At 37.2% G+C, this 21,561-nt stretch overlaps 1 protein-coding gene across 5 annotated transcripts in view; it reads left to right on the top strand.

Moving 5' to 3' along the window:
* dclk1a (doublecortin-like kinase 1a) overlaps window positions 1–21,561 on the top strand; it is a 281,096-nt gene that overhangs the window by 214,853 nt on the left and 44,682 nt on the right. For all 5 annotated transcript variants that reach the window (XM_073043890.1, XM_073043891.1, XM_073043893.1 and 2 more), the window contains 5 exons: window positions 2,559–2,678; window positions 2,899–3,045; window positions 9,431–9,564; window positions 12,500–12,577; window positions 20,118–20,214. In XM_073043890.1, the coding sequence (XP_072899991.1) occupies window positions 2,559–2,678; window positions 2,899–3,045; window positions 9,431–9,564; window positions 12,500–12,577; window positions 20,118–20,214 (576 nt within the window). The remainder of the gene's footprint in view (window positions 1–2,558; window positions 2,679–2,898; window positions 3,046–9,430; window positions 9,565–12,499; window positions 12,578–20,117; window positions 20,215–21,561) is intronic.

Below are 21,561 nucleotides of genomic sequence, written 5' to 3'. Positions count from 1 at the left end.
CTTATTTTTTCTCTTAAACTGCTTCTGCTTGAAAATAATGTACTGGATTTTCGTTAATGGATCTTGTCACCAATGTTCCTCATTCCCTTAAAGGTAGATGATCCTGAAGATGAACCACAATATCCTGACTGGTGGCAGGGCCATGAGTAATGCGACAGGGTGATATGGGTAGTTTAGAAGAAGCCCTGCCCTAGAACTCATACAAAAAAGCTTCAACATATAAAAAAATCTCCTCCCTTAGCACTGCCATCTGTCTAAGATATCAGTCAGATTCTTCATTTGGCATTCATAGCAAAAGGATTTGAGTACAGGAGCAGGGAGGTTCTACTGCAGTTGTACAAGGGCTTGGTGAGACCGCACCTAGAGTATTGTGTGCAGTTTTGGTCCCCTAATCTGAGGAAAGACATTCTTGCCATAGAAGGAGTACAGAGAAGGTTCACCAGATTGATTCCTGGGATGGCAGGACTTTCATATGAAGAAAGACTGGATCGACTAGGCTTATACTCACTGGAATTTAGAAGACTGAGGGGGGATCTTATTGAAATGTATAAAATTCTAAAGGGATTGGACAGGCTAGATGCAGGAAGATTGTTTCCGATGTTGGGGAAGTCCAGAACGAGGGGTCACAGTTTAAGGATAAAGGGGAAGTCTTTTAGGACCGAGATGAGGAAAAACTTCTTCACACAGAGAGTGGTGAATCTGTGGAATTCTCTGCCACAGGAAACAGTTGAGGCCAGTTCATTGGCTATATTTAAGAGGAAGTTAGATATGACCCTTGTGGCTAAAGGGATCAGGGGGTATGGAGAGAAAGCAGGTACAGGGTTTTGAGTTGGATGATCAGCCATGATCATACTGAATGGCGGTGCAGGCTCAGAAGGCCGAATGGCCTACTCCTGCACCTATTTTCTATGTTTCTATGTTTCAGTAGTTCTGATGGGAAATGCAAACCTGGAAATCCTGAACTTACTGTTTTGAGGTCTAATTTCCTTACCCAGCTGTGCTGCACACTGAAGTGAGTGGAGTTGGACTTTGCTGGTATTCCCTAGTATTTTGGTTTAGGAATCCTGTGTTATGCTAGTTATGGCTTACTGGTTTCGCTAAGGATTGTAGTCCTGCAGAAGTGGTAAAGAGGGGGGTATAAAAAGAGAGAAATGGAAATACCCTGCAAGTTATACAGGTTATGGAATTGCAATATTAACTCTGTTTCATTCTCCACCAACAATTCCTGACCTCCTGAGCATTTCCAGCATTTTCTGCTTTTATTTCATTCTTACAGCATTTTGTGTAGGCAGAGATTATCTGGCTGTTTGGTTTTCTTCTTTGTATATTGCTTTTATTTTAACATATTTGTGTTTATTATTTTTAATTTTTGTTGGTTTAAAAAATAGTGAATTTATTTTTAGATGTAAGGCATCAGAAATGTATATATATCTGCAAAGCTGCTTTCTGTCAAAAGCTTCTAAAATAATTTTAGAATCATTCCATTTTTTTTTTAAGGTCTTTTGGCTAGTAAGGGATATAATGCAGGACTCTGCAAGATAGCTTTTCTGCATTCAGAGGAGCCTGCACAAGCAAATTCTGAGCTGCAGTTTCTGAATTTCTAAAGCATTTAAATAAAGGTTAAAATCTAAGAAAATTATTTTTAAATGTAATTTTTATTTTTCAAAATTACAACCAATCAAATTTTAAGTAATGTTAAAAGGAAACAAATTTTAAAAAAGATAACTTACATTCTTACTGATCCTCACAGAACTAACAATCCACATTCAAATGAATGGAACAACGCTTACAAAATGCTGATTCTGCAAGGCTACTGTGGGAAGTTAGATGGTGTGGGATCCGAGAGAGCTGGCTAATTGGATACAGCACAAGTCAGACGGAGTCTATGGAGGGGAATAAAAAGTCAACGCTTCAAGTCAAGACCTTTCATCTTGATCTGATGAAGTCTTGATAAAAAGTCTCAGCCTGAAACGTCAACTGTTTATTCCCCTCCATTGACTTCCTGACTTCCTGAGTTTCTCACACATTTACTGTTTGTTACTCATGGCTTCTAGCATCTGCAGAATCTCTTGTGTCAAATGAATGGATTTATGTCTGACTCAGATTCTGACGACAGGTACGTACATCCTGAAGAGTTCCGGCAAAGCTTGTGCTTGACCATTAAACTTGATGGGAAGTGCAACCACAGAGCACTGTCAGCAAATTACTAGTAGAGCTTGGCTCATACATTTAGGACTTGTGAATAAGTCTATGGGGCTAAAACATCTTGGGACTTGTGCTGAAGGAAGCGGTGCTTCCATGTACAGTAGAATTTCTGGCAAAACCTAATAAGAAAGAAATCAATATGTTTTTAGATAGAAAATACCTAAAGGGGTATGCACAGAGAATGGGAATTTGTTACTGAGGAAGAGGATCATCTGTTATCATATAGAATAATGGAACAGTTCAAAACAAAAATCCCGGCTGATGAACTAGCTTTGTGGTTGCATTGACAAAGGTAGGCAGAAAAGTTTTATGATGTTATATTACAAAAATAATGCTTCTTGTACCTCTTACAGGAGCATATGATTCAAAATGAGGTGTCCATTTTAAGAAGAGTTAAACATCCAAACATTGTTCTTTTAATTGAAGAGATGGATACACCAAATGAACTTTATCTTGTCATGGAACTTGTCAAGGTAAGACTATTTTACTGACGAATCAGTAATGAAAAATTAAATAATTTGATAAAATTTGTTAATAATGCTTCTGAAATATATCATCAAATCAAGTTTTAATGACTTGAAAGCAATAAAATTATTGAAATATTTACATCTATCTACGTAATTGGAATCTACTGGAATTTTTGATGGAATATATTTCTCAAAAGGTAACCATACAGTGATATAATTTCTTTAGGGTGGAGATCTTTTTGATGCAATTACTTCTACCAACAAATACACAGAACGTGATGCCAGTGGAATGCTTTACAATCTGGCTAGCGCTATCAAATACCTGCATAGCCTTAACATCGTGCATAGGGATATCAAACCTGAAAATCTATTGGTAAGTTATAAATTAAGTATCATTGAAAAATACTACTGTATTCGATAACAGAGCAAAATGTGAGCATTTAATGAAACAATGTAACAATAGTCCATCCTCATAGAAGGTTCCCTATAACTCTTAAATCATATACTTTTATTATTAGTAAAGATTATTTTTCAAAATAATGGTGAATATCAAAAATACCTTTATGAGATTTATCCTTGCCTGGTCTGCTTTAAGTGTAACCCCGGTTGGTGAATTGTTTTTTTTTAAATTGTCACATGTACCATGGATATGGCATTCATGTAGATCATTCCATTCCAACAATCCCTGAGTAGTACAAAGATTAACAGTGACAATGCAGAATAAAGTGTTACAGTTACTGAGGGAGTGCAGTGAAGGGAAAAAATAAGATGCAAGGCCATGACAAGGTAGATTGTAAGGTGAAGAGTCCATCTTATCATATTAGGGTACCACTTAAGAGTCCTAAGACAGCAGGAAAGAAGCTATTCTTGAGCCAGGTGGCACGTGCGTTCAAGCAATTGAACTCTGTGCGTGATGCAAGAGGAGAGAAGGAGTGTCTGGGTGAGGTCTTTGATTATATAGGCTGCAAGAAGTGTAGACAGACTGAACGGGGCGGAGACTGGTTTCTGTGAAGTGCAGATCTGTGTCCACACCTCTTCTGCTTGTTGCAGTTTTGGGCAGAGCAGTTGACATGCAAAGCAATGATGCGCCATGTAGGGGCTTTGGTGAGGCATTGATAAAAATTGGTGAGGATGAGGTGGACATCTCCAGTCTCTTGAGGAAGTAGAGGCACTGGTGTGTATTCATTGACTGTGTTATCTATGTGGTTGGTGGTGTTCACTGCTAGGAGCTTGACGCTCTTAACCCTCTGGACCAAAACAGCATTGGTGCATGACGTGGAAAAAGGAGCATGTACATTACCTCCCCCCCCCCCCCACACCCATCCTGAGGTCACAACCATCTCGTACGTTTGCATGACACTGTGGGAAAAGTGATTGTCATGACATCATGCCATTAGAATGCCCTTCCTGTGCTCCAACTCATTATTAATTGAGATTTGGCCTACCATAGTCAGAGCAGAGTTGGGCCACATGTATAGGAAATAAAGGGGAGTGTGATGCACCATCAATAACTCTCTCTGAGACGTAAAGGCGAGATATCGGCTTTTATTGACTGGAAGAAGGAACAAGCAGTGGTTGACCACCATACTACATCCTGGAGACAGAGAGGCCGGACTCAGACCTCAATCGCCTTTATACAGGGGTCTGTGGGAGGAGCCACAGGAGCAGTCAGCAGGGGGCGTGTCCAGACAGGTATATGTAGTTCACCACAGAGTGCGGAGGTCACAGCATTGTGGGGCACAAGTATTGGGGAGGTGCTGCTGCCTATCCTAGCTGATTGCTGTCTGTTGGTCAAGAAGTCAAAAATCTGGTTGCAAAGGGAGGAGTGCCACATCATCATGTTTGCTTCTGATTCAAAGAGAAGACTCCAGACATGACCTTTTCTGATGTAGGTATCATTGAAATCACAAATGTCTTGTTTCAATGATTCCTATATCAGTAAAGATAAGCTGATTTTGCCAGGACTGGAGCATTTTAGCTTCAGGTAAAGATCATCAAGTGGGACAAAAGCAGCTAAGAGAGCTAGACAGTAAAACAAAAATGAAATCTGTTTGTTTTAGTTGGGGGTGGAATGATCATTAGTCAGGTAAAAACTTGAGTTAAGATGACCTGAGGAAAATAACCCCACCTAAAAGATGTCATCAGGCTGGTGGCCTGTAAGGGTGAAAAAGGCAGAAACTCTTGTGGAATTTACAAAGTACTTGGATGTTTCTTTAACCTACAAGACTCAGAAACCAAACTAACAGTTGGAATTAGGCTGGGCGGTTCTTTTCGTGTTGATATTCATACAGTGGGCCAAATGGTAACCTTCTGTGCCAGAAGTATCTGCTATTCCACTCATTACCATTTAAACACAATTGTATTGTGATTATCAAACAGCTCAAAAATATATTTTATATTTTAAATATAAAATATCAAATAACACTCTTTTCTGTTATTTCCAATTAAGGGCTTATTTAAGAGATAAACTGGGTCAAACAATGTTAATGCCGAAGCCTAATGAAATAGAAACTTTAATTCAAAAAGGAAAAATTAAAAAATTTACTTCTTGGATGTATAATTTGATTCAAAAACAGACAATTAAACAAGGAATTCATAAGTCAAGACAAAAATGGGAAACTGATTTGAATATTAAAATTGATTAAACAAATTGGTCAAGATTATGTCTTGACAATATGACAAATACAATAAATGTCCAACTTAGATTAGTACAATACAATTTTTTACATCAATTATATATTACACCACCAAAAATAAATAGATTAAACCCAAATTTATCTGATCAATGTTTTCGATGTAATCAAGAAATTGGTACTTCTTTACACTCTACTTGTCTTGTTTTAAAATTCAACCTTTAGGATAAATTTAAGAGTTTTATTGGAACAAATTATTGGAATACAACTTCCACATAACCCAATATTATTTTTACTAGGTGATATTGAAGGGATAAAACCAAAACCTAAATTGAACAAATATCAGAAAGAATTCATAAAAATTGCATTGGCAGTAGCCAAAAAGGCTATTGCAGTTACTTGGAAATCAGATTCATACTTAAGTATGGACCATTGGAATAATGAAATTTTTAGCTGCATTCCACTTGAAAAAAATACTAATAATTTAAGAAATAAATATGACATATTTTTGAAAGTTTGGCATCCTTACTTACAAAAGATAGGATTAAATATATAGGTCCTCCGAAGATAAAGTTATTAGTTATCTGGAGAAATAAATAAATATATATATTAAAGCTACTTTTAATTCCATGGAGCATGTGGGGATCTTCCGATATCCAGGCAGTCTTTCTTTCTTTTTCTGTTTTTTTTTCTCTTTTTTTTAGACAGGGATGTTAAGGGGGGAAGGGTTAAGGGGAGGGAGAGGGCTGATATTACACTACATTATTCTATCATTCTATTCATTCTATGTAACTATCTTAAAAATTGAATAAAAATATATATATGAAACAGCTCAAAGAACTGGGGAAAAGTTTTTCAATGTTGTGTTTATTACTTCTATAAATTTGGATCTATCCAATGCAAGTCATATGTGGGTTAGAAATACATATTTATAAATTAGTCTCAATTTAATTTAAAATAGTAAAGCTGGGACAAGGTTCTGAGGCCACTTACACGATACACTTATTTATCAGTTGTACCATTCAATTGTGACTTGTTTATTAATTATCCTAATTCCAGCTTTACATAAAAATATATTGAATTTACAAGCTTAAGTCTTTGTAGAATAGTGGTTGTTGAGGCTGGACACTTTTAAAACACTAACAGTTGAAGAGCATTACAATTTTATATACTGTATATGCCCCACTTGCTTGCTTAAATAGCTTGAGCAGCCAAACACAATTGTGTTCATAATAAAAGTGGCTAGGATAAGAAGATAGGAGATAGAGCATAGTTGCCTTCTCTAGGCATTCCAAAATGTTTGAAATGCAGTCACTGAGGGAAATACGGTTTCAACATAAAATGGTTTTGCATGTAACCAGGTAATTCATTTGAGATACGTGTGGGCTTTGATGCTGTGGGAGGATTCCCTGTTGTCCTTGAACAGAGTTTTGGATTGTTTTGCATATTTGTAATGGAACGAACATTCTATTAGTGGAGCTCATCTTCTCTGCTGCAGTGATATGTCAGTCTACGTTTTCTGATGAAGTCTTTGAAGTTGAGATTAACAACAAGACTTCCACACTCATAAATCAAAGACAAAGTAAATTTATTATGAAATTATGTATTTGTTACCATACACTACTTTGAGATTCATTTTCTTGCATGCATTCACAGTAGAACAAAGAACTACAACGGAATTAATGAAAAACTACACATAAACAAAGACTGACAATCAATGTGCAAAAGAAGGCAAACTATGCATATCAAAAAACAGATAAAAATAATAATAATTAAGTAAATAAATCATACTGAGAACATGATTTATTGAGTACTTAAAAGTGAGACTATATCCGTCCCATCACAAACAGATAAAACAATCCAAATCTCTGTTCAAGGACAATAGGGAATCCTTCCAGCATCACAGCCAACATGTATCTCAAATAAATTACCTGGTCAGCATGCAACATCTGTTTTGCTTTAAAACGGAACTTGGAATCATTTCGAGTGTTGAGTAAAGTTATCCAAGCTGGTTCAGGAGCTTGATGGTTGAAGGGTAATAACTGTTCCTGAGCCGTTTGGTGTGGGACTTAAGGCTCCTGTACTTCCTTCTGATAGCAGCAGTGAGAAGAGGTCATTGCGTGGATGGTCGGGGTCCTTAATGATGGATTCTGCCTTCTTGCAGTAGCGTTCCTTGTAAATGCACTCAGTGGTGGGCTGGGCTGTATCCACTACTTTTTGTGGGCTTTTCTGTTCTTGGGCATTGATGTTTCTAAACTAGACTGTGATGCAACCAATCAGGATATTCTCCACTATGTTCCGCTCTCCACTAATCTCAAAAGTGAGTTGGGATAGAATATTACCAATGAGCAAGGAGAAAAAAGTGGAGCCAATGATCTTTTAAAAATTCACATTACCCTCTTGAGAGAAGCTAGTCTAAAAATAAATGCTAAAAGCTAACCCAAAATTCACAATTCACTGCAATGTTTTATAATTTGTCTTTAGAACTGCCTCAATTGTACTGAGCATGTAGCAAACACAATGAAATTTGGCTTTATTGAGGGCATTAACAGGTTAGCCATTCACACTGGGACCTGAAGCCCCAGAATACCTCCAGTATTGACTTCATCACCAGAAATACTTCATGACTTATAGCTTCAAACCCTTACTGATTTTTCCCTAGCTGTCTTTATCTAACCCATGTTGTGTTGCTTACTCAACTATTCTGTACCTTTTTGTCTGCCCATTGTTGATCGTCATAAATTGAAAATATGAAATGCTTAAGTACTGAGCTGTTCTCTCAGGGAGTAGGTTGATGCATGCATGATGTTGACCACAATTTTATAAATTAAAATGGCCAAAATCACAATGCCCACAGATACTGCTTGACCTTATGTTTGTTTCTTGCATTTTCTACTTTTGTTTCCTGTAGCACCCGCAGTTTAACTTCCTTTAAAATTTATTAGATTTCTATTTAATATAATTTAGTTCTTACAATTGTTTTTAATGTGGGATTTTAACCGCTTACAAAAATTATCTCTCAAACGTGCCTTTAGTTATTTATTTTTCCCCCACTTTTGCACAATTTCTGTTTTGAACAGCTCCTTAACGCATTTTGCTGCATAAATAAGACTATAAAAACAATCTAAAATACTGTTACACAGGATTCTGGTTAACAACTGTTCCTCAATTCTTTTCCATACCTATGTAAAGGGATAATATATACATGAGAGACTTGCATTTCAAAGTGGAACAAATGTAATTCGCATAATACAAAATAAACCCAACATTACCTTGTCCTCATTTGTAATTTAGCTGGTCATTTTTTTGCAAGTGCTATTGTTTCTGTAATCTTGGCTTGATCATTGACTCGCTATGGAATTAATTTCTTTAAGCACAAAGGAAATAAGACAGTGATTTGAACAGTAATGAATTATGGGGCACTTAAGTCTCAAATTAGTAGTTATAATAACAAATGTTTATTATTTTTCATAATGCCGGAGAACAATTAAGCCACACGATCACCAAGGTAATGAGTGTGATTAAATAACACCCGGAATGGTTCTTCTGTTCCCTAGATGGCCCATTTTTTAAATAGATTTTTTTGATTAGCAAGTAGACTTCTGTTTTATTAATAGTTTGTTTTATTAAGGCAAAGAACAGAACACTGCCTCTCTCTTAATAACGTGGAGGGAATAATAGCAGCAATAAAGGGGAGTAAAGTCACTCACAAAGCAACTATGTGAAACATTTGACAATTAAGAAAAAATATGAAACATTTAACTCTTCTTCTTAAGCCATCCCTTAGGATTTGCTTCTATTCCAATCTTGTGGGTTCTGAGTTGACTACTGAGGCCAAATTGAGATGAGAGGCACAGCCACAGATGGGACAGAAATTCTTAACGACATGCATGTATTAGCATCGGTCTTTGAATCGAAGTGTTTTCTCTGCATCTTTATGCTTTCTTTAACTAGTGACCGCAGTTTTGAATCTGCATCAGTTAAATATGACATTATGAATGGCTGTCCCCACTGGTACCATGATTATAAAACTGGAAGGGTCACAATTTCAGTGTATTGCTATAGAAAAACAAGTGCGTAGCTGGCATGTACCCAAACACCTGTTGTTTGTATTTTATTGCATAGGTATATGAGCATCAAGATGGAAGCAAATCTCTGAAACTAGGGGACTTTGGCCTTGCCACGGTAGTAGATGGGCCTTTGTACACTGTCTGTGGAACACCTACATATGTGGCTCCGGAAATAATTGCAGAGACTGGGTATTGTACCATATGAATGTGCTTACCATGTACAAATATCCTCCTCTCAGCAATACATTTAAGTATTTTTGCATGTTCTATTATGATTTCCATTTGTTTTTTTTCCATTTTTCACCAGAATTGAAATACTTGTCTACGTTTCCTTTGATATCAGCTGTCCTATGCCACATCAATCAGGAGGCTAGATTTCTTTTATAGAACTAAATAATAATGCCATTTAATTGTGAATGACGTCATGGACAAACTTGAACTTTCTGTCAAGGTTCAATAAATAGAATTCAGGAATTCTGAGCAATGTTCTTCCCTTCTCTAACCCAAGAATGTAAGGCAGTTTTAGTAGCACAAGAAGGGTATGGAAAAAGGTGATAGCAGAATGAGGTTTAATATCACCAGCACATATCGTGAAATTTGTTAACTTTGCAGTAGCGGTATCATGCAGTACATAATAGAGAAATAAAATAGTTAAATAGCAAAAATAAAGAAATAAAAGAAGTAGTGAGGTGGTGCTCATGGGTTCAATGTCCATTCAGAAATCGGATGACAGAGAGGAAGAAGCTGCTCCTGAATCAGGGAGTGTGTGCCTTCAGGCTTCCATACCTACTTCCTGATGGTAGCAATGAGAAGAGTGAATGTCCTGGGTGATGTCCTTAATGATGGATCCCACTTTTTTGAGGCACTGCTCCTTGAAGTATCCGCAGTCCCCCATATCAGACTCTGATGCAGCCAGCCAGAATGCTCTTCATGGTGCATCTGTAGAAATTAGGGAGAGGATATCAAGATGGATGAGATGACATCTGCCTTGAAAATTATTAAGGAGGTCCTGGCAGACGGATTGATCCCAAAATACTGAGGTTAGCAAGTGAGGAAATAGCTGTGAGACCTGCAGAGATCTTTGATTCCTCCCCATTAGCCTCAGGTGAGGGTCCAGAAGAATGAAGAATAGTCATTAGCCATTGCTGTTCCTTTGATTAAGAAGGGAAACAGGGCCAAGCATGGAAACTGTAAACTGATGAGTCTTACATCAGTAATAGGGAACTATTGGAGAAGATTCTGAGAGACAGGATTTACTTGCATTTGGAAAATCATGGACTCATTAGGGAAAGTTGGCGTAGAACAAAGGGATTGCAGATCCATAATTTCTTGAAAGTGGCATCATAGGCAGACAGGGATGTAAAGAGAGCTTCTGGTACATTGGCCTTCATAAATCAGGGCATTCTTTACAGGAGTTGGGATGTAATGTTGAAGTTGTATAAAGTGTTGGTGAGGACAAATTTAGAATATTGTGTGCAGCTTTGGTCACCTACCTACAGGAAAGATATCAACAAGATCGAAAGAGTGTGGAGTAAATTTACAAGGATATTGTGAGGACTTGAGGATCTGAGTTATAGGGAAAGGTTGAATAGGTTATTCCCTGGAGCATAGGAGAATGGGGGGAGATTTAATAGAGGTATACAAAATTATGTGGGGTATAGATGGGGTAAATGCAAGCAGACTTTTTCCACTGGGGTTGGGTGAAACTAGAACTAGAGATCATATGTAAGGATAAGGTGTGAAATATTTAAGGGGAACCTGAGGGGAACTTCTTCTTTCAGAAGCTGTTGCAAGCGTGGAGTGAGTTGCTAGTGGAAGTGGTGGATGTGGGTTCAGTTGCAAAATTTAAGAGAAGTCTGGTTAAGTATGTGGAGGGTTATGGTCCAGGTGAGGGTGGTTGGGACTAGGCGTAACAACAGTTAGGAATGGACTAGATGGGCAAAAGGGCCTGTTTTGCTGCTGTAGTTCTCTATGACTGTAAACTTGGACTGTTTTCTGTGGAACATTAAAAGCTGAGGAACGACATGATAGCCGTATACAAGATAATGAAAGGCCCAGAAAAAGTAGAGAGAGTCGTTTCGTTGAGTAGAAATATCAAGATTTAAGGCTGAAGGAGGAAAGTTTAAACTGTGAGGCAAGTTGTTCAACTCAGGGAGTGATAAGTACTGAGAACATTCTGCCAAGAGAAGCTGAAATTAGAAAGGTATAAAAAACCCTTTAAAACAGCAACATTGATGAGGCATGAACAAGCAGGGGAAAGAGTGAAATGGACCATGTGCAGGCATGGTTCATTTCACTCTAATCTTAGGTGAGTTGAGTTTAATTTGGCATCATAGTTGGCATAAATATAATGAGAGAAAGGATTTGTGCCTTTGCGGCTCTCTATGGTCATCATCTCTATTGAATTTATTTTTCATGTACTCAGCAGCTGTTCCTGACCTCTTTTAAATTTGTGAATATTTTTAACTTTCACATGCTAAGTGCAACCCACTCAGAACTGAGTTTATTGCATGACTAAACAAAAACTAAAATAGAACATTTTTTTTCTTTTTTAAAACTAGCTTATGTAAACTCTGCAGAGAATTTATCCGTGTAAAATAAGACTACTCAGTTCTGATCATGTTTGAAAAGCAATGCTTCTACTTCAGTGGGATATTTTTCATTATACATACAAACAATCTCATGGCAACTTTAATCCAAATTTAAGGGATCATTTAAATTTTGCATTAAGACAGCTGATTTATTTTCTAGGGGAGAAGAAGCTTATTGATTTAAAGCTAGGTGGTGTAAATGAAAGGAAATACTTCTCTCCTCTCGCTGTTTTACTGTCAGTGTATTGCCTTTGAAGAGGTGGATCAGTACTTACAGTCAGAACCTGATTTACTCACCTAATAAACAACAAATGGGCCAGCAACAGCTACAGCACAGAATTTAAATGAAGAGTGCTCTGTCTGAGAGAGAAAGGATAAAAATGTGTTTGAATACAGTGCAGCACGAATTAATATTCTCAACATAATCTATAGGACATTGCATGAGCCTTGTTAGTGATCCATATTGAAATATGAGTTTTGAAGATTGTTGTTTTAACATCTATACATACCTAAATGAGTTTTTATCTTCATAGGTACGGACTGAAGGTGGATATTTGGGCTGCTGGCGTGATCACTTACATTCTGCTTTGTGGTTTCCCTCCATTTCGTGGGTATGTACTATGCAGATGATTTTGTTTTTAGCTTTTCAGTTCATTTTTGTGGATATTGTTGGACTTTGCTGAACATGGACCTTGCTTTTTTTCTTTATTTAAATGGATTTTAAAAAAAGCAGGTTTTAACATTTTTAACAAATTTAACAAATTTTAACATTTCCTGGAAAACACAGGAAGACATTATATAGCAGCTTTAACATTGAGGCTGAGTTGGACATGGAATAATACTGAGCTGGTTAAGAATGTTTTGTGACAGATAATTGATCACTTGGTCAAACAGCTCTGTTTTGAAGGAGAAGCTTATAGAACAGAGACGTGGGGCGGTTTAGTAAGGTTATTTTAGGTTTTTTATGCGTATGTATAAGACTGTAGACCACAACATTGGGAGGAGTGTAATGGAAAGTCAAAAGTCTGCATTTGGTGCACTGCAGACGTCTCGGAGAATCGCTGAGTTTAGAATGAAAAGGACAAATGTGGTGAAGAGAATTTCAAAATCAAGCTTTTTGTTTAATAATAGGATTGTAGTGAGAGATCTAAAAATATAACAATGCCAGCTGAGCCAGAAAGAGAAACCGGGTGATCAACACATTTTTGGGAAAAGAATCAAAACTGATCTTAATGACAAGATGAGTAATAATGTATGAGAGTGCAATAAAGAATGAGGGCGTAATAGTGTAATTAGAGATGTAAGTGCAGGGCTAGGGCATTAAAACTGAAAATGGAAAAATAGCATATTTTTAGTTTTGTTTTAAATTATTATTCGGCTGCAGTTTGTAATTGCTTTCATTGTGTACATGCTCATATTTTATATTAAATTGATTTAAATTCTCTTTCAAAATTGATGCATACTAGTATAATTCTGGAATGACTGAGGGCATATGAGGTTGATAGGCATCTGTGGACCTGCAATCATTGTCTTATTATCTCAATCAAGTATGAATTTATCTCTTTCACTTGGTCAGATTGCTCCCCAAATTCCTTATAGAACAGCTATGAATAATCACTCACTTAATGCAGAGTTGATAATTCATCATCTTCATATAATTATTCACAGGTTCAGCTGAAGTTCATAATAGTAAAAGACAGCTGCAATTGGGTACTGATGAGATACATTGTGTTATATTTGATGAGTTGAGAGAAATTATATATAACCATCAAGAATGTATAACAACTTCAATCATGTGACTGCTACAGTCTTCTTATCACAAGATCATAAATCAATGAATTACCTGAATTATGCAGTATTTTATTTCTATAATTTAGATCAAGTAGACTATTTTGCTGATGTTAAGTTGTGACGGACACATAGAACTTAAAAATATGACCTTCTGCTGTGTCCTGAAAAACTAGTTCATGTGCATGGGTACTTCAAACTGTTTTCAAGCTACTTAGTTCATTTTATTGATATATGATGCTATAGTAGATTTTAATTGAGGATACTTTTTACCGAACAAAAAACTGAACAAAATCCCAGTGCCTGTAGACAATATAGAAATCAGGCTTCCAGGAAAGAATGGGTAATCTGTAAGTGAATACCTTGGCAAATGCAAAGGAACATTTCAGCAATTTTTTTTCCAATGTGAAGTGGAGATGTGTGAACTTATTTTTATCTACCATCTCAAGCTCTGATGATAATAGATGGCAATCAGCAGAGCATTGTTAAAACAAAATGCCAGAAAACTGTCTTGAAGCTGATCTTTACCTTCAGAACTGTATTTGATGTATTTAACAGCAGTTTTCATTTCAGTCTTGGTATGACTTTCTACCTTGTAACACTTCAAGTTGTTTAAGTACTTTGGGTAAATCACTTCAATGAGGTAATACATTTGCTGTCATAGAATTAATGGGCTGAATGGCCTCTTGCACTGGTATTTTATCATTTAATTTCTACTCTGTTCCGTTAATATCTGAATCCAAAACTACAGCTTGCTTACATATAGTTTTGTTAAAATGTAGTACAATATGTTATAATGATATGCTATTTTATTCTATTCTAGAGCACTTTTGTGACACTAATTACTAATCCTGGAAGCACACTGAATGGATAAGCAATAAGAATATTAAATAACTGTTACAATTATGATAGTAAAGAAATAGAGATTTGTTTTAATATAGCATTTGATCTGTTATTTTTGCAAAGCTCTAACAAGTTATGAAATGACAATATATTATACTGAACAGATACTGGCTACAGTAACCTTACTGTTGGATTTGTTAAATCCTGTGTAGTTAAGCCCATTTCCAGCTACTTAAGCCCATAATAAAGAAAAATAGTACAGCAGAGTACAAAGATTTTCAAAGATGCTATTTTTGGTAGAGATGTTAAACTGACTATCAGAAGTCTTCATCACAATAAACCGTCACGTAACCAGCAGAGAAAGATAAACTGGTCCTTCAGCTTCTTAGTTGAGACTTCTCAGAATGGAAATCATACAGATGTAATTCATTGACCACATGCACTGTGTAAATTGATATTTATTTTCAGTGTTTGCGGCCATTGCAAACTGTTATCATAGATTAAGTCTATTATTTTGACAATCAGTTCTACAGCAAAATTACTTTGCTTCATTTTTTAAAAGGTACAAGCTGCTGTTGGACAGCTCCGTGAACATCAGCCACAATCTGCCACCAAATTCCAATAGGTGTGAATTCAATAAGGGTACCAAATAACAACCTTGGTGAAAATAACTGGGAGTAACTTAGTTTAAACAACAGATCAGAATCAGAATCAGGTTTATTATCACCGGCATATGTTGTGAAATTTGTTGACTTTGCAGCAGCAGTACAATGCAATACAAGATGATATAGATGAGTTTATCTGTGGAATCCTCCAGAAACCCTACTAAAAACAAGTTGTGTGACCGCTAATCAATGATATAATCCATGGGATTTCTGAGATAATGTGTTTTATCAGTTACATTAATGCTCAGGGTGTTAATTTGTGCATCCTATTCCTTCAGAATAAATAGTTCTGGGTAATTTTTAGATTTAATATTTAGTAATTTTTAGAAATCAACTGCTTGTCTATTTTGGGAAAGAGGCTCAAAACCAAGAAGTTCTTGAAAACTGCATTGTCTTTTGATGAAGTTAGTTATTTGACGACGTTGTGTCCTGGCTGTCTACGTTATACGCAAGCCAGCGTAGTATGAAATGGAGAGCAAGCTGTTCCCGTGCAGCAGGCTTCCTCTCTCCATGCAACTGGTGAATCCAAAGAAACGGCAGAGACCGATGCAGTTCAGCACCAGCGGCATCACAGGAGTTGTTAGTCAACATTGAATTCAATGTAGCACTGCCTTAGGGACTCCAGCTCCGGATTTTTCCCTCGAGGCTTACTCCCGAAACCTTTCCCATGAGTATGTTTAGCTGCATAGCAGCGGAGGTTTGAGGTCAGAGTTTTCCTTCTCTTACATAAGCTGCTAACCATGGCTGACGAGCCCCGTCTGCCCAAAGAGCTGGTTTTAAGGCAACAGTAACCCTCCTTTGCCCCTTTTCCTGTCAGTAGAAACAGTTCTGTTAGGTTTGGTACCTAAGCCACACGTGAAGGCCAGGAGCTGGACTTCGTTGTCAATGGCTATTTGAGCTGCACGCCATTGGGAGCATTTAATAGGTGGTGAAAACTTATCCCCACTACCTCCCTCGGCTATGACAACCCTAAGGAACCACTTAGCTACTATGATGGTAGAATATTTTGTGAATTAGGTATGTCATTCAAAGATGTTACTGCTCAATAGCATCATACCCTATTTTATGAGCTCAGCAAGAGACCAGAAGTTGTGCATAGAGGTAAAAGCTGTCAATTTCAAAGCTAAATGTTAAAGTACAAATTGGATTCCTTCACCTAAGATATGGAGATAATTTTTTTAGGGGTAATAAGTAAAGTTCATTTGCTTCAGAGCTCATTCGAAATAGTATTGTCAGTATTTCAATAAAAGTTCTAAATAACTTTCAGTATGACACTTCAATGAGCTAAAATAATGGGATAAGTTCACTAAACTGTTTGAATAAGTTCACTGAACGCTCCCTGCTGTGATTCTAAAGCAATGTAAATTTTCATTTAAAATTGAATATTAATTTATATCATCTCTTGTGCTCCACTGAATACAGAGTAATGCCCATGATAACGCCACAACCATAGCCTTCTCCCCATACCTGTCAAAACCACCTTGCAACATGCTTCTCCTTGAAACTTGATCAAAATTTCTATCAACAGATTCCAAAAGGACATAAGATCCATTGAGTTCTGTGCCATTCCTTCACGGCTCATTTATTATTCCTTTCAACTCTATTCTCCTGCCTGCTCCCCACAGCCTTTGATGCCCTGAACCAAGAACCTATCAATCTCCACTTTAAATATACGCCCTCTGGCTAAAGAAATTCCTTCTAGTCTCTGATCTAAATAGACATCCGTATATTCTGAGGCTATGCCCTATGGTCCTAGACTCCCGTACTATGGGAAACCTCCTCTGCACGTCCACTCTATTTAGCCTTTCAATATTCAATAGGTTTCCTTTATAAATAAACCAAAGAAAGTTTTAGACTCCCCTGTACTGGGCGACACTTCATCTTTCAATCCTCCCCTTCCTACCACTATTTTTGACAGAATTATCTGGACTTAGTGCATGGATCCCAAGATCGTTGTCCTCAACTTCAATATTGCCTCCCCTTTCTAGACACCTCCACTAATCATATCTCTACTCTTAACCGATCTCTGCTGCTGAGAGATAATCCTCCTGTTCACCTTAGGTCGCTATCATTAGCTATTATTATAAGTGCCCACAAACTATGAGATGTGTAAGGGTTCTATCCCTGAGAACTGTCTTCTTCTGTATCCCTGAGAGCTGATTTCTTCTTAAGTCAGAATCATTGGTTTTTCATATCAAATTGTTCCACGTACACTTGCTTTAATTCTTTAATTTCATTGAATAATCACCATAATGCTACCCATATATAAGATAATGGAATGTATCCAGTCAATAATGAATTTCATGAAACATTCTTTTATTAATACTAGATTGAAAAACACTTTAAAAACAAAGGGAGCATTTCCATAATTCGATTTTTGTTACTCAGGTCGTTCATAACCCAAGCTAATGTCCTTTGAAAAAGTTTTACTATAACCATTCCCCAACACCTTGCTGTTTCAAAAGCCTTCTTTTAGCACTCCTATCACAGCTTACCTGTATCCCTTCAGAGCCTTTTTAGTTCCTCCACTCTATTGCAAAGTATTTAGTTCTCCTTGAGCAAGTACTTTGATAAATCTTAGTAGTGCATTGTAATAATGTTGGAGCTTTTATTAATCATGCTTCAGAAATGCCACTATCGTAAAATGTCAATAGTCTGCTATTTCAATGTTCGAAATCCTGATGGTTCAGCATTTGGTTCACACAGTGCAGTTTCACATCTTGCTCCCGTTAAACACAATGGAGCCGCAGTTTCTGCACTTACCGTAGATTCCGGACTACAGAGCGCACCTGATTAAAAGCCGCTGGCTCTAATTTTAGAAATAAAATCATTTTTTTAATTGTAAAGGCCGCATCGGATTTTAGGCCGCACCGGATTTTAGGCCGCACCGGATTTTCGGCCGCAGGTGTCCCACGTTGTAATATGAGATATTTACACAGAAAGATATTACACGTGAGGATTTTTTTAACTTTTAATTAAATCCATATGGTAACAAAAACAAATACATATTGCAAATGCTTTTTTTCGAACCGTGCCCGTACGCGGCTACTTTTAAATATACGTTGCGTATACTTCTTTACTGAACAACATTCCAATATCTCCTAACGACTGGTAAAAAAATATATATATTGCAGCCTACCAGGAAAAGTTATTGATACCTTTAACTTAAAAGCAGAGTTCGCTCAGATCCAAAGCCGCTCGCGTAATGCACTCCCTCCCTCCGTCCCGTTTCATCGCAAACCGGCATTTTCCCACAAGACACCGCGAAACCGGGTGTGACGTCATAGCATCCCGCGATGTAGTACAGAAAACAAATATAGTTTAAACTAAGTAGGCAGCACAATGCTTCGAGTGTTTTCCATGTTGATGAGGGTGAGTACAAATGACTGATTTACAATAATTTAATTGTGAAAGTGCGCTTGATTTATCGTACAATTTCATTGGACCTCTGTGAACTACTCATCAATTTTATTGGTCTACTGTTACGAGGCAAAATGTTTACGAGGCGGCATGAAAAAAATCATGCATTAGCTGCTTCGGATTATTGGCCGCAAAGTTCAAAGCTGTTCAAAATGTGGGAAAAAAGTAGCGGCTTAAAATCCGGAATCTACGGTACTTTAAACTTACAAGGTTTGCTGTGTAAATTATTATAATTGTAACCCTCTGGGTCGCCTTAGGCTCGCTCAGCTCGTTCTCGTCTAGGGGGAGCAGCCTTCGGCCCCGCCAAACTGGGTAATCAGCTGGTGTGGATGCTGTGTGATGTCCCCGCCTCGCTCAAAAACAGACAGTACACCATATGCGATTAAATGAGTACAATTTATAAAGGTTACTATAACTAAGAGATTAATAACGATACAGTATATATGAAGGAAAAACAATAAAGAAAAGGCGCCAAACTTATCAAAGTCCAAACCACTTCGTGCACAACCGTTGGAGCTCAATTACTGAAGTCTTCTGGCCACCATTCGATCCCCTCCAAACTCCTCGTCTCGCAGCTTAGGACCACCCGAAGTGGTCAACCAAGCACATCTAGCTTTATCTCCTCTCCTCGGAGTACCTCCTGGCCTTGGACCCCCGCTTGGGGTCCGTGCCTCGCCCAGCTTACAGCATCGCGTCCTCTCTCTCTCTCAACCCCTCGCGCCGATCTCCCCAAAAGCCCGCCAACAATAGCTTACAGACTCAGAAGAAAGAACAACATTAATCCCAATTGGTTTACAAAGGAATACAATTCTCGTTATCAGTAAATTTTAACCCAAACAAGCTTCCAGCACTCTCTCGCAACAAAGAAGCATTCCTACTTTTAACAAAACAAAGAAGCCATTTTGATTACATACACAGTAACAAAGAAAAAGAAGAAATCCCCTTACATAATATACTGTACATTCTGTAATGACTAAAGTAATTGAATTTAAATATGTTGGAATATTAATTTGAATAACATCCGAAAATCTGCCGGTCTACCGTCACTGAAGTCCTCAGTTTGCTGGATTAGTGAGGTTTTAGTGTATTACAGTAACAGCAACATTTGGATAAAATGTTTGAACAAATAATATTAAAATTTTATTTCACTGATTCTACATTTCTATTTCTATTATCTTGGGAAAAGCAACTATTTTGCTATCTAACTTTAACATTAGGATGTGAAAGTTTCCAAAACTACATTCACTGTGTTTCTTCTATATGGGAAATAGCTTTCTACCCATATTCTCGATATTTTAAAATCTCATGTTTGGAGATTTATTAAAAGCATTACATTAAGTAATTTTATATCTTTAGCTTCCTTTCCCACAAATGTTATATTTTTCATGAACATCTTTAAGGAAAAGCAATAAACTAAAGGTGATGTTATTTACAGGCATAGCAATGATCAGGATGTCCTATTTGATCAGATACTGATGGGACACCAAGAATTTCCATCACCATACTGGGACAATATTTCAGACTCTGCAAAAGTGAGTATCTGCTAATTAACAAGAAACTATGCCAATGTAATGATTTGCTTGAAAGCTAAACATATATTCTTCATTGCTGTGCATGTGTAAAGGTACTTTTGTAGTTACAGACATGTATGTATGTGAGGGAGATTTTGTAGATGTTAGATTAGAACCTGACTACCAAACATATTAAAGTCAAAATACATAAGATCATATCAATATTATAAAAGATTTAAGTCATACAGTAGATGCACCATGATTTCATTCCAACATGGAGCTATATTTTAAACCAACCTTTTGAAAAATTCATGAACTTACCTAAAACTACTTCAGGAGACATTAAATGCTTCTGCTTGGAAGTGTGAGGTTTCAAGATCATGAGGTATTCTGAGGAATTGAAACTGATCAAACATGCTTGCAGACAATATAGAGAGATTGTGTTACACAAAAATGGGCGCAGTCAGTCTTTTGTTTTTGGGTGTTTACTATCTTTGAGCACACTGTACATACACATTTCTGAGGCAAACGTGCAGAATGCCATTTGTGAGGGTATTGTCAAGGTCATAATGAATATCTAAAAGTTAGTACGTAGACCAGACAGTTCACGCTCTGATCAAATGCCAGCATGGTCTTTTAATATCAGAAATTTATTATTGCCCTCGCTTGGTAAGCTATTTACAAGGAGCAGATGCTGAAAATTCAGACACTAATTGATTTCTCTGACCTTTGATGTGATCCTCTAGGTGTTCAGTGGTTTCTGTATTTGTCACGTTGCCTGAGTTGACAGAGTGATCTGGCAGGTGTTGAAGGACTTTGTGTTACATTGAAGGCTTCTGCACAAGTTAGTTGCACGTATACAGCGTGTGCCTTTATTACCACCTGTAGCCGCAAGCATAACCACAAAGCAAAACAAGGGCTCATCTGTCTGTCAGAATGATTGTAGTTAAAATCTTCCATGAGTTTAGCTCCTTTCATGCTGGAGTTGGAAGAATTTGTAAAATGTTGTAATTTGTCAATCAATGTTGAATAGAAGAATTCATTCCCTAGTCTAAGGACAACAACGGGTTTTGCTCTTTCGATAGAACATATGGAGAATGTGGAATTCCAGTAATGTGTGTAGCACGCTCCATATTTTAGTCCTGCCCTGTGCCAGATTTGAAAGGGATTCCGTCATCCCTTAACATACAGCTGGTCTGAAATAATAGCCAGTCAATCCTGATAATCGGGTCCTGACAACAGTCCAATAACCTCCATTCTGCTAAAGTCAGCTGAGTCAGCTGTGGGAAAGCAATTCCTGGTTACTAGTGATAAAGACTGTGTGCTAATATTGTGTCTGATAATTTAGTGCACCACATATTCACATGA

Source organism: Hemitrygon akajei, chromosome 4 (genome assembly GCF_048418815.1).
Source record: "Hemitrygon akajei chromosome 4, sHemAka1.3, whole genome shotgun sequence".
Classification (NCBI taxonomy): domain Eukaryota; kingdom Metazoa; phylum Chordata; class Chondrichthyes; order Myliobatiformes; family Dasyatidae; genus Hemitrygon; species Hemitrygon akajei.
The sequence above is the reverse complement of the archived record's forward strand: the minus strand, read 5'-3'. Positions and strand labels throughout refer to the sequence as shown.